This window comes from Drosophila sulfurigaster, chromosome 2R (genome assembly GCF_023558435.1).
Source record: "Drosophila sulfurigaster albostrigata strain 15112-1811.04 chromosome 2R, ASM2355843v2, whole genome shotgun sequence".
NCBI lineage: Eukaryota > Metazoa > Arthropoda > Insecta > Diptera > Drosophilidae > Drosophila > Drosophila sulfurigaster.
This window is the reverse complement of record NC_084882.1, coordinates 12,384,758-12,397,711: the sequence shown is the minus strand read 5'-3', so window position 1 is coordinate 12,397,711 and position 12,954 is coordinate 12,384,758. Positions and strand designations below refer to the sequence as shown.

The 12,954-nt window shown below is 36.1% G+C and overlaps 5 protein-coding genes across 5 annotated transcripts; all 5 read right to left on the bottom strand.

Moving 5' to 3' along the window:
- Nucleotides 1-334: 334 nt before the first annotated feature.
- LOC133836693 (uncharacterized) lies at nt 335-3,478 on the bottom strand. The gene is made up of 2 exons (XM_062267281.1): nt 3,410-3,478; nt 335-2,364 (listed from the first exon to the last, which is right to left on the bottom strand). Exons 1-2 carry the CDS (start codon nt 3,476-3,478, stop codon nt 688-690), a joined length of 1,746 nt encoding a protein of 581 aa, XP_062123265.1. The 3' UTR covers nt 335-687.
- On the bottom strand, nt 3,362-6,254 carry LOC133836267 (alpha/beta hydrolase domain-containing protein 17B). Its single transcript, XM_062266653.1, is given in 5 exon segments — nt 3,362-3,876; nt 4,623-4,899; nt 4,962-5,094; nt 5,161-5,340; nt 5,400-6,254. Coding segments are annotated over 5 exon segments (1,110 nt in total). The 5' UTR covers nt 5,864-6,254; the 3' UTR covers nt 3,362-3,820.
- Nucleotides 6,255-6,689: 435 nt separating this feature from the next.
- Nucleotides 6,690-8,048, bottom strand: LOC133835665 (putative hydroxypyruvate isomerase). The gene is made up of 4 exons (XM_062265694.1): nt 7,771-8,048; nt 7,359-7,473; nt 7,124-7,299; nt 6,690-7,044 (listed from the first exon to the last, which is right to left on the bottom strand). Exons 1-4 carry the CDS (start codon nt 7,964-7,966, stop codon nt 6,737-6,739), a joined length of 795 nt encoding a protein of 264 aa, XP_062121678.1. The 5' UTR covers nt 7,967-8,048; the 3' UTR covers nt 6,690-6,736.
- A 452-nt stretch (nt 8,049-8,500) lies between these two features.
- Nucleotides 8,501-11,529, bottom strand: LOC133835662 (dolichyl-diphosphooligosaccharide--protein glycosyltransferase subunit STT3B). Its single transcript, XM_062265688.1, is given in 6 exon segments — nt 8,501-8,849; nt 8,911-9,109; nt 9,167-9,637; nt 9,787-9,977; nt 10,036-10,311; nt 10,313-11,529. Coding segments are annotated over 6 exon segments (2,325 nt in total). The 5' UTR covers nt 11,429-11,529; the 3' UTR covers nt 8,501-8,777.
- A 392-nt stretch (nt 11,530-11,921) lies between these two features.
- On the bottom strand, nt 11,922-12,938 carry LOC133835666 (zinc finger protein 830). Its single transcript, XM_062265695.1, has 2 exons — nt 12,785-12,938; nt 11,922-12,657 (listed from the first exon to the last, which is right to left on the bottom strand). The coding sequence occupies exons 1-2, from the start codon at nt 12,880-12,882 to the stop codon at nt 12,021-12,023; spliced, it is 735 nt and encodes a 244-aa protein (XP_062121679.1). The 5' UTR covers nt 12,883-12,938; the 3' UTR covers nt 11,922-12,020.
- Nucleotides 12,939-12,954: the final 16 nt, after the last annotated feature.

Genomic DNA, 12,954 nt, shown 5'->3' with positions numbered 1-12,954 from the left:
TAATCGATTTATTTAAGCTAAACGATTACTTACCGTCATTAATCGAATAAAATCGACTATTTATTGTTGAAATAATAGGCTGCCGCGAATTTTTAAAAAATGCAAATTGATGAAACATGTTATAGGAGCGAGCAACTATAGCAAAATAAGTAACAGAGTATTGGACTGCGTTCTTAGCATCTCTTTTCTTAGCATCTCTTGATACATTATATTGTTGACGAGCTGAAGACAAAAATTGTTCAGTTTTGATTTCAACTAGTATACCTACTATATGTATGTATGTATATAAGAACTGCAGAATTTGGTTACCAATAAAATTACTAAATATTTACGATTTTAGAATTGATATATGACTTTATTACAATCAATTAAATGGATTTACAAAAAATTATATGCGTACAATGAAATGAAATAATACATTAGAAAATAGGTGCCGTTAATGCTTGCAAATGTATTTAAACCTAGAACTTAAAACATAGTAGGAATATATAGGCATTCCCATTTTTTGTTTTTGTTTTTAAATATAAATGCATGTATACTGTAAAACTTGCAGACTTAAATTATAAGCTGCTAGTACAAATTTCATTAATTATTTTGTATACTTATGTAATTTATTTTGATTCGAATATGTAGAATATGAATATCCACGTTTGCAACGTTTTTGAATTTTAATTTTGAACAATAGATTCAACAGGTGGTTTCTTGCATTGGATTTCGCTTTTGACAGCTAGCATAGACTTTAGTATTGCCAAGAACTGTGGAAACTTTGGGGCTGAAGCTTTCCTTACACTTCGAAATCTCCTTAGCACACCCTTTATTATTTCCCGTGTCGTGTGTTCCATGCTTCTGGGCTTTTGCTAAGATGTCGGTAGTTTGTGTTTGCTGGTCTGAACTTTGAATAGAATCTCCTTTATTGTTCACATTGCAATCGCTTAATGAAAATTTAAATATCTTCTTCAATGACAGTTGGCTCATTTGCTCGGATAGACGACGGATATTAAGCTGAAGTTCTTCTTTCGATTGCTCCGATATAGACGAAAAGCTATGTCTATTCTGCAATCGTTTGGAATTATTAACAGTTAAATTACAATTTGAATGTTCGGTATGCCTCAATGGATCTGGTTTAGCAGCAGCTTGCGTTTGAAAAGAATGTCGCGTGATATTGTCATCACAAATAGCAATATCTCCGAATGGATTAAGCAAATTTTTACCTCTAGCTGGTGAAAAGCTGGCAGATTTCGTTTGAATAGCTTCGTTGGGCGAACGAATTACAATACAAGAAGCATCATTTGAGGTTTTCAAAAAGTGTGGAGAAGGTGGAGCGGAGAGGACATAATCTGCCCCATTTCGTAAGCTTTGATGTCTTTGCACTTCTGGTTGCAAATAATTCGATTTTTTATGTGTATCCAAGGAAAGTTCCCGTTTGGCCGAAGAAAATGATTTTATCTGGCCATTTTGTGCTTTATCTTTCAAACGCGGCGATTTTATTTGGGATTCGGTTGATCGTTTTATCCAAGGATCCGCATTCTCGCTATATTGATTAAGTCCATCCGGCTGAAATTCACTTTTCTTTGTCCACGGATCCATGGATGAAACGTAGAGCAAAGAACTTGCACTTCTCGGATCGTTATTATCATATGCAAATGTCGACTTCTTTATATCTATATTATTTGGTGATGTTTGCTCCGATTTACTGAATGCGAATGCGTAATGGTATTTATTCTGATTGTCATGATGTGCCGCAAGTCGGCCGAGTCGTTGTGAGTTATCATACGCTGTTATATTTGCCTTTTCAAACCGAGACTGTTGAGAAATTAAGGGCGATTTCTTAGCTATTCTTTTTAAATTTAAATCACTTGTCGACATCTTTTCGAATGAGCTTTGTGGGATGGGCAGTAAATGATCATGGTTGTTGTATTTACGATATATCTGAGAGCTGGACACATTAAATGTCTGCTCTTTGATAGACTTATTTGTTGCTGAACTGTGGCTAAAATCAAAATAATTCCTTTCCTTTGGGGTTATTGTCTCATTGGGCGATTTAATGCAATTGCAAGTAATGGGCGAGTAACTTGGTGAAAATCTTTCGGATTCACTAAAATCATTTATGTTGATAGCCAACTGCTTAGCATTGAATAGTTTGTTATCAGATTTCTGCTGTGGTTTCTTATTGTAGATATAGCGACCAGAAAGTTTATTATGCTGAACATTTGGGTAAGAATTCGGATGTACCGGAGAGTGGGGAGAATGTACAGGAAGTGTGGGAGCAGCATTGTGAAGTTGCTTTGATGAAGTAGCTGCAGAAATTTCATTTGGTTTTTTTATTACTTTGTTGCGTGCTTTTTCCTTGAAGTTCTTTGCTATCTACGTTTTCATATCCTTTCGAATATTTGCTATTTGATGGATGTGTTGATTTATTTTGGGCTGCCGGTGTTGAGCCCGATTTCTTTTGCTAGAGCAGCTTCTCTGCAAGGTCTTTAATGGAAATCGAACTGGAAGCTGAAACACCTGAAAATAGGATGAAACGTATTAAACGATGTAATATTAAGCAACTTGGTATTACAAAAAATATATACATATATTTATTTCCCAACTAAAACATCATATTCTAATCAATAAAACAGACCCATAACGAAATAGATCAAATAACTATTTTTTTCTGAATATAAATACTTACCTTTTTGGTTAGTTTTAATAGTAAGAATTTGTTCGTATATTAGCTAAAGCATTTATATTTTACGAAAGAAGTGTGTTACCCCTTAGCTTATAAATGTTTAAGGTTCAAAAATATGAAATTACCCTAAGTTATAAAAAGAGAAAAATAGTTTCCTTTCGATTCACTTACCAAATTAATTAAAACTATTTTACGGACATCACAATAATATCAGAACAAGTCATACTAAACATCTAACGCTAGAAATAAAATAAAAAGCGAAATCAAAAATAATAATTAATAATAATGCTTAAAATAGCATCAAATCATAATATAAAAGAAATTAAAATACAAATGAAGGGAAATAATAACTCAAAATACCCAACTTTTCAGACTGAATTTAAATTCATTTGTTACCCAGTATGACAGAATAAGTTAGCCTTCAAATCTCTAAGGACTTTAAAAAACCGATCCGAAAGTTGATATCTTTTTAACATTATGAAATTATATTTTAAGAAGGTGAATAAGTTCAAAGAAATTTGTAAGTTTGCAACCAAGACATATTTGAATAACATTAATATTACATAAATCTACGTGTTTATTATGTATTGCTTCGTTTTGTCCTCAGATAAAATAAGATTGTCAAGAGCTTTCAATTAGAAGCTCGGGAACAGCTAAACTGGGATTTGGAATTAAGTGAATACGATATTTATTTATTATAATCTTTATTCTCATAAGATTTACGACTACATTTACCACTACATGTTCATGGAATGGTTGTAAATCTTTAATTATCACTGAAGGTTTCTTAAAATTCTGTACCATTATTGATTTTTAAACAGATTTTGTATTAAGCTAATAAATTATTTATATAAGTATGTATATTGGCCAAGAAGAGTATTGTGCGGGATATTGGAATACTAAATTCGAATGCTTCGGCATCGGCAATATAAGAATGGTGTAATAAGAGACAGGTGTATTTATTGGGAGAGCTGTGTGTTGTGTTACGATGATGTTGTCACTTAATTTGTCGACAATCTTTCCTTCTCAATCAATAAACTATTTTCCAGATGTTTCGGTATCTATGTATGGCTTGCGCATCCTTGTGAAATATTGAAATTTGTTAAGTTTATGGCCTGCATTAATTGTGAGCAAGGCTTGTTTTTGCTAGAGAAACTTTTCTGCAAGATCTTTAATTGAAATCGAACCGGAAGCTGTATATCCTGCAAAAGAAGTGTATTAGAAGTGGTATTAGATGAAGTAACAAGTTAGAATGCTCTAGACAATGCATCGACTTGACAATACAACTAATATCCAATTCTTAAGAAAGAAAAAGAGAACTCAAATGATTGCAAATGTTTCTAAGTCAGACTTTAATTCTACTAGCGTGCAAGAAACTAATTTAATTTCGTAAAACGAAAGGCCATTTTATTCAATTGAATCATTTGAATTGAGATAAAACTCCTCCCAAAGAAGTCGTAAAAAGTGTACTTTGGACCTACGTTCGACGCCGTTAAAAAAAATTTTGGTTTTAGATTGCTCACTTTGATAAATTACTTGAGACTTATTGTCAGTGGATTTTGTATTAAATGAACACACACACGAATGCAAACTTCCATGAAGTGGGGCGGGGATGAGTCACTGATAAATTCTAATCGGTTATTCCCACACAGACCGGAAACGGGGCAACAATTTTTTTATCAGGTTTGTCAGCGATATTGCTTATTAGGGTTTAAATTCGTTATGGGGCTTGCTTGCTTATAAAAGACAGTAAAATGAAAACGCACATTATATTTACATATGTATGGTATTATAATAATATTTAGTGGATGACGCAAAATTGCTTACTTGTCTAAACTATTAGCAACAATGTTTCCCACACAGAAAAGAGAACTTAATGCTAATGATTTATATAAAAAAAGTAAAATAATGAGTGCCATTTAAATGATTGTTTGATTTTGCTACTAACCATCGTTGTCGTCTGGCTTATTGTTTTTGATATTAGATTCACGTTCGGTCGCTGTTGAAGCTGTTGTTGTTGTTGTCTGCGGCGTTTTTTGACTATATTTCAAACTAGCTGCGATATTTAGATTTGTATTAGCTGCTCCATCAGCAGATGTACTGCTACGACCGCCTGCCTCGACGACATTATTCTTTAATTGTCATTTGATCAGTTCAACGGAAAGAAACTTTCTCAATCGCTCATAATATTGGGGATGCAGTTCCACATCGTTATGTCCAGCTCCCTAAAAGAATAAAGAAAATGTTACTTTGGGTGAAAATAAATAAGAAAGAGTGAGGAGCTCACCTCCACCCAAAATGGTTCGACAGTCTTGGGACATCGCTCATAAATGCCAATGCCGTGAGAAAAATCAATGACCTCGTCATCAGTGCCGTGAATAACCAAAACAGGTGATTTCACTTTCGGCACCTTATCAATACTGTTTGTTGAAAATTGATTAGTTTTTGATTGCATATGCGACATATTCAATTCATTATTATCGTACCTTGGAAAGGCATCAAAGAACCACGTTCGTTTTGTGTTTCTAAAGACAACTCGCAGTCCGGACATCAATGGTGAATGCAGAATTACGGCGCCGACTTCATGTCGCGATGCCAAGTCCACAGTGGGAACTGTGCCTATACTTTGGCCATATAATATGATAGTCTCTGGACTAATATTAAGCCTATAAAAGACAGCGATTGTCACTAAAGATTATATTAGTTTTATTTATAGTTAGTTTACCTTGTTCGCATTGCTTGCCAAGCTGCCTCGATATCTGCATAAAGATTCTTCTCGGAGGGTTTGCCACCACTCATGCCATATCCCGAATAATCGTAGCCAAAGATGTTGCAATTGATTTGCGAGCCGAGTGTGAGATAAAAGCTACTCATTTGACCCAAATCGACGGCGTTGCCATGTGAAAAGAGCAGAGTATATTTTGCATTCTTGCTGCAACGCACATAGGTGCATGTTATCAAATTGCCCCGAGATGTGCGGGTGAAGAACGCCTCGATTTTGGATTTCTCACGTTCCGAGTATTGCCACTCTGCGCGATCATATAGCTGTAAATTGTATTTGATGTTTGTGTCATCAGCTGGCGTCAATTTGTATGTTGGCTCAGGTGGCTGGAAAGCGAGTTTGGCAGCAATCGGTCCGGGACAAGGCGGGCAGCAGAACATGCAGCATAATTCGCTAATGCTAAACATAACTCCTTCGTCTCTACTTCGAAGTGCCTCACCAAACCAAATGGAATGTTAATTTTCTAATTGAAATTTTTTTACTTTACTTTAACACTACACACTTTTGTTACACTCTCTTCACAGCTGAACAAAGAAGAACGGCGCTTGCACTTTGCTTTGCTTTGCTTGCACATCAATTATGATTGAAATTGAAAATTTGCTGGATTGCTGTTAATTCAATTTACTAGCCGAGAACATGGATGATGAGGTATACTACTTAAACCCAGCTAACAAACATTCTTCTTATGTATATTATTACAATTTTAACACCCTCACACAGTCACAAAGTGTAATGGCCGTATATTATACACATACAATTCGTGACGCTCCCGTTCTGTTTTAGTTCAATAAACTAGTTTGGCAATCGATAGACGCTGGCCTTTGTCTAACATTGTGAAATCGTTATCGATAAAAGAGCGAGTGTTGTTCACGATTGCGAAACATTGAAATGGAACACAAATACCGAATTCATCTGAGAAGCAACACTGTGCGAAAGCTGAAATATATAAATTTACTTTCGCTGATTATTATTTATATAATTTTTATTTTTTCTTATAATTACTCAAATCACTACAAAAAATTCCCACCCAAATTAAATGTTGTCCATGAAGGAAACATCAGTTGTGAGTTTTCTTGTTATATGTGTAATTTTTTAATTAAAATGAATTAAAAAACCGAAATGATGTAAATACAATTTTAACTCATACGGTAACGCATATTTTTGTATTAATTTTCTTTGTTGTTAATTTTGTTAAGATATTTCACATATGAAATAACAAAAAATGAAGTATAATTTGTTTTTTTTTATTTACATAAAAATTGGGATAGTTTTACAACTAGTTATAGTTTAAGATTATATTTTGAAAACCAGTTCAATCCTTCAACAGTCGTGGTCAAAGGCTTGTATTCACATCCAATCCAATCTTGGTGACCAATGGCTTCTAGCGTTTTAAAGATATAATCGTAATTAAGCTCTCCAGGAGTATCGGGCTCGTTACGGTTAGGCACTTGGGCAATTTGAAAATGTCCAATGATATTTTTATTTTCCTCTAAGGTCTTAGTGAAATTTCCGGCAATATGTTGAAGGTGGAAAAGGTCAACCATTAATTTAATGTTATCAACGTTGATTTCCTTCAAAACCGCAGATGCTGTTAATGAGAAAAAATACAAAATATATGATTAATGGTATAAATGATTTCAAAATAATGAATTGATAAAGTATTGTACCTTTAATATACGAGTTCATAAAATATGAAGGAATAATATATCCATTTATAGGTTCAATTACTCCAGACATGTTGTTAGATTGTAACTTCCTTGAGGCAATTTTTAAATTTGAAATATACGTTGCCAAATGATCAGCTTCTGATTTACCATTGCGGGTGCCGGCCATTAAATGAACTCTATAATGTCAAAAGGAATTAATTTTAAAGCATACTTTAAAGAATCCAATATTACTTACTTTTTGCATTTAACAGTTTTCGCAAATGTAATCGTATCATCCAACTGCTGGTTAAACAAAGTTTCTTGTCCAGGGATACTAGTTGACCCAAATTTCAGCTCATCTTTTGTTTTGTCTATGACGAAAACAATTTCATAAATAAATTAATTGATAACAAAATTAGAATTTTAATTATCCCATAAAAAATGAACGAAACCATGAACGTGACTCGTGACTTACAAAATACTTATAACGAGTGGCTGTCACATAAATATCTTTAAATCACACAAACACATTCAAAAGCGAGATCCACTATCTAACAAACACACGTACACATATCTACATTTTAATGTGATGTTGAACATAATCCATAAATGTGTATTTTCTTAATTCATGAAATAAATGTATGCCCTTTGTTGACCTTTTCACTTACCGAATGCTATGTTTATGAGACTGACTATAATTCCGGTATCATTCACAGCCTGGGCGGCTTCCTTAAGCTCTCCTTCTGGATATGGGATTTCTACGGCCCTGAATCCATTTTGACTAGCCAATCGAATTCTCTCCGATATGGATGTTGTCGTTTCAGTAAAAAGAAAATTTAAGTTTGCAGAGAATTTCAAAGCCATGTCGAGTGGAGCAGCGTTAATTATGAACTGATTGTAAATCGCTTTGCAGTAGCACCTTTAGTAAAAACGGGAGCAAGTTAGAATACCTCTAAACACACAAACACGGTCATGCTTATGTATACGTATACGTGTTTTTGCTTATCTGTGTTGTCATGTGTATATCAAAACATATATACACCGGAATATACATACGCACATATAAATAAACAAATAAGCTTTGTGTTATAGAAATAAAGGGTTATCCAACTATTTTTGAAATTAAACCGCAATTAATACATATATCTTCTACAAACACGCATACATATGCTATGAGTGTTTATGTGCGTGTGTATGCGTGAGTTACCAAAGTGATAATAATTATTATATGTATGTATGTACATATGTATGAGAATTATTATCTCTGTTGTGACTTTGTTGGAGGTGAACTTTTAAGTCTTTGTTTTATGGCTAAATTTTACCTGCGTGATCGGTTCCATATTCCGAGCATGATGAAAAAAGATACCTAGGAATGGGAGAGATTAAATACTTTTACAGTTGGTATTTTTTAGCAGTATTTTTATTTGTTTTCATTTGAATATTAATTGTACAACATTTCCTTGCCGTTTTATAGCTACAATATTCAGATAACAGTCTATGCTTCTTTGCAATTGAGGAGTTTTCACTGTGCTTCTTCTCTTTGTTAGCTCCCCAGTAAATTGTTGTTATTTTTTGTTAATTTCAAATGGGTTGAAATACTTATATTACAAGTTTGTTAATATTTCTTTTGTTTTTCTTATTTATTGCAGTACAATTTTTCATAAATAATTGTCATTTATTTCAAAGTTCTCTTGCCTTTGATAACGGTTGGCCGATTCCTAATGAATCCTTTGCGGCGTTTTAGGTTCTGCAACAAAGAATATAAAATTGTAATTCATGATTAACCTGGAATATCAACCGCTAATTACCTTTCTAGACACAAAGTTGGTGGGTGGGATGAGACGGTCTTTCGCCTTCAAAGATGGTCGATTGAATTCAAAAGGTTTCTTAACTCTATAGATGCGAACTAGCCAATGTTCTGTGGTATAAGCCTCCTCCAAGTACGTCAAATCGAAATCCTTATTACCTATGACAGCATTGCGTGTGCGATCGTAACCAGAAGGACCCCTAAAAACGAATTTTATTATCTGCAACTGCTTGAGTAAAATACGTGATAATGCTCACCTATAATCCAGCTTCAAGTCCCCGAAACGATAGTAACTTAATTTGTACATCAGACAGTTGAGTAAAGCAGGAGCACCTTCGGCATCCACACGGAATTCACCGCGATCAGTAAAGAAATCGCTCTCCTTAATGTCCTTAGGATGCTCGCCCTCAGCAATGCGTACCATCCACAGGAATTTATTGATATCATCACCAGAGTATCCAATAACACCGCCAAAGATGACAAGCACATAATCCACATCCAAAGATGTCATGATTTCGTACGATTTCTCTTCAGTGGATGACATTGCTTTGCCAACTAAGGCGATGTGACTATTGTTCCAAGTATTATTATCCACTAATGTGGTTCGATTGGCCATGCCTGCTATCTGATAACCATAATCCCACCAAGACATAATGCGTGCATCGTCAGCGGTGTTCTGTGACAGCCAGTAGTAGGCCTCCCTGAAGTCATCTAATATGTTGCGGGATCTGAAATATAAATGAGAAACTTATTACAATCTTTACTCATTACTGAAATCATAAGATAAGTATCGTATTACGACACATCCGCGGTTATAGAATACACAAACCAATTGTTATTTTCTAACTATGCTATTATATAATCAATATATGCTTACCCATCTTGACTGTTGTGGAAGGCGAGCACAATCGAGGGACTCGAGTAGGCATTACTAGTGACCCAGGTGCAATGTACTGCGAACATCATAAGGATCATCAGAACAGCCAAGATGACAATGCTCTTCAAGTTGGAACTAATGCCACTTTCGTGCGTTGTATCATGTTTGGTGCGGTGTTTCAGCTTGCCAGCCTGCGAATGCGATGACTTTTAATAAAAAAATATAAAGAAAATGTTTAAGATTCATTACCTTATCGTAGAAGCTCTTCTTCTCCAACGACTCCTCCTGATCTTCTGTTTCGGGCAACGAGCTAGTCGTACTTGCTACACGCTTAGATGCATCTTCCTGCAGGAAGACGTCCAACAGTCCAGAGAAGGCGACACCGGCGAGCATGCACACAACTGGTGTGAGTGTTAACATCAAGCGCACCATTACACCAGCGAAGTAAACAGCGCTGATGGCATATAGGACCACAAAGACGCGCTCATCATTCACCTGCTTGATGCAATACCAAAGTCCAACGGGGGAAGGCGCAAACCAGAATGTGCAGATCGAAGAAGAACGAGAACCAAGTGGTGGGTTGATGCTCCGACACGGATGCAATAATGGGAATGTGAATCTTTGCGTAGCCGGTATCCCAAAGCGAATAGAATCGTCCACTCCAAGGTGCGACAACGCCCAGCACAGTCAGAACGACGACAGCGACAAAGACGAGGACAGCAGCCAACAGGCCACCAACAATGAATAGTTTCCGGAACTCGTTTCGCGACAATACAGATTGCAAATGCCGCAGTACTGCAACAGCCATGAGCAGGACAAAGACGCCCATGGCAGCCATGTGTTCACTTGTGCGTATAGGCTGGAAGCCCACAAATGGTATCTGCATGGAGAAAAGCAGGCCTAGGATGAAGAAGGTGCTGTAGCTGGTGAGCAGGCGCGGCGAGTAGCGTCCCATGATGAGCAGCACAAAAACGTGCAACGGTATCAGATTGATGATGAACACATAGCCACCCCAGGCGGACACCATGTAGAAGTAAGAGAGAGCAGCACCAGCTGACCAGAAGACCGAGCCCGTCTTCACCGAACGCACCCACAAGAAGTAGGTGAACTGCAGCGCAAAGATGGCAATGCCTTCGTTATCATAAGAGCCGGCAACCGAGCGACTGATGTAACCGGGAACAATGGCGATGAAGCTGGCTGCAAAAAGTCCAGCGCCGGGTGACCACAGCTCCTTGGTCAATAGATACGTGGAGATGGAGGTGAGACCACTGAAGACGGGTGCCAAGAAGACGCAAATGTCACGAATGTGCACTGGAATGTTGAGTATATGCAGCAGATAATGAATGCTGCCCGATGTGATCATCAAGCCGGGGTAGACGGTACCACCAACAATGCGGCCGAGTGGATACCAGGCGCGTTCGTCGAACCAGTTAAGAAACTTGTACCAGCCATGTTCCACCATGTAGGCGGTAGCGCGATAGTTAAACCATGGATCAAATTCATGGATTATCGACTCGAAGCGTATGACGGCAAACAAACGTGACGAAAATCCGGCAATCCAGGCGATTAGTAACACTGCAAATGTTATAAGGCTGCTGTAGCCGGCAACCTTGCTATTGAATATTTTCGAGCTACGGTTCATTTTTGAACGTGTTGTGTGCTCAGTTTTTCAATACAATTTTATTTCTTCTTAACAATTACCACCAGGAAAACAACTGAGACACGTCGCCTAAAATATATCGGCGATTGCCTGGGCTACCCTACACGTCATTTGTTATCGATTGTTGATGTTTGTTGTACACGATACGATTTTTTAACGCATGCTGCTGGGCGTACCAAATAGAATTCCGGTATCGGTATATCTATTGCATGGGATGTTTCGCATTCGTAATATTTTATTCGTATTTAAGAAAAATTGTAAAATAATTTTTTGATTATTTCATTTTATAACATTATTCCATATATAATTCATATGCTCATAGAAATGTCAATACAAATTGAAAATATATCTTTGTGGGACAAACGCCAAATATCGTTTGCTGATATTTTTCAATTTAATAAAAATTTCTCATATTTAATATAAGAGATCCACAAGAAATACAAGAAATTACTATATCAATAGTGAAAAATATATATTGTAAATTCGGAAAATAATATATATTACACAACAATGAGAAATTCAGTTACAATCTCATTTTTATTCTCCTCTATGCAGTCTACTATTACTCTATTCGCTATTTGTGAACGCTTTTTATTCTCCAATCTGATAAGTCGTCTACATTCGATTCTTCCCCAGAGCTCGACTCTGATTCCATTTGTACAGGTTTATTTTCTCTCCGTTTCTTTTTTAATAGATTATTCTTTTTATCGTTGATTTTCTCAAATCTTTTCCAGTTTTCAATTTGTTCGTCAATTTCTTTCAAATGCCTTTTGATATTCAAACTATCTTGCTCCTCAGCAACAATAATACTCGAAATGGTATCAGCTTCCTTAATTTCACGTTGAAACTTCGTCCATTCTGCATCAGGATCGTGATCACTATTTTTGTTAGATTTCTCCTGATCAAAAAACTTTTCCGGCAACACATTTTGGGGATTCGTATTAACTGGTGTACTCTCGGACTGAGCGGGTTTTGGTTGAGGTGCATCACTTCTGACAATGTTTTCTGTTGGAATTATTGGAACCTTTTCCTCCAATGGCTCAACCGCTTTTGGTTTTGTGGGCTTTGCGACAGGTACGCTTTCAGTTCGTTTTTGTTTGGCCAATTCCACATACTGCTTATGTTGCTTTGAGTTCACGTGTACTTTCCATACGTTTGCCTTGATGGGAATCCTGCACAGAACGCATGATAAGTTACCTGCAGAATCATATGTGTTAAATAGAGTTAAGGCAAACAATAGTGCAAATTCTATACAACCAAATACAACCAAATGCTTGCATTTGAGTACTGAATTAAAAAAGACTTAAACATATTAATAATATGATTTGAAAAGGATATTTTGCTAGGGGCGAGTCAACTTTTATGAACTTCGAGCTTGTTTCAGTTTTACGTCGAAGTTTAGAGTTTGATTTTAACAATTCCCTAGTATGGTCCATTTTTGTTGTGAAGTAAATATTAAATAATAGAGATGACAAAACACACACACAAAACACAATTTACACGGCTAT

What these genes read in the sequence shown, in the direction of transcription:
- LOC133836693 (XM_062267281.1), bottom strand. Translation starts at nt 3,478, where the DNA reads ATGGTACAGAATTTTAAGAAACCTTCAGTGATAATTAAAGATTTACAA. An exon ending in CATTCCATGAACATGTAGTG is followed by an intron (nt 2,365 to 3,409) that starts GTAAATGTAGTC and finishes ATGAAAACGTAG; the next exon opens with ATAGCAAAGAACTTCAAGGA.
- LOC133835665 (XM_062265694.1), bottom strand. Translation starts at nt 7,966, where the DNA reads ATGGCTTTGAAATTCTCTGCAAACTTAAATTTTCTTTTTACTGAAACG. An exon ending in AAAACTGTTAAATGCAAAAA is followed by an intron (nt 7,300 to 7,358) that starts GTAAGTAATATT and finishes TTGACATTATAG; the next exon opens with AGTTCATTTAATGGCCGGCA. An exon ending in TATGAACTCGTATATTAAAG is followed by an intron (nt 7,045 to 7,123) that starts GTACAATACTTT and finishes TCTCATTAACAG; the next exon opens with CATCTGCGGTTTTGAAGGAA.
- LOC133835666 (XM_062265695.1), bottom strand. Translation starts at nt 12,882, where the DNA reads ATGGACCATACTAGGGAATTGTTAAAATCAAACTCTAAACTTCGACGT. An exon ending in GTTGACTCGCCCCTAGCAAA is followed by an intron (nt 12,658 to 12,784) that starts ATATCCTTTTCA and finishes TCTATTTAACAC; the next exon opens with ATATGATTCTGCAGGTAACT.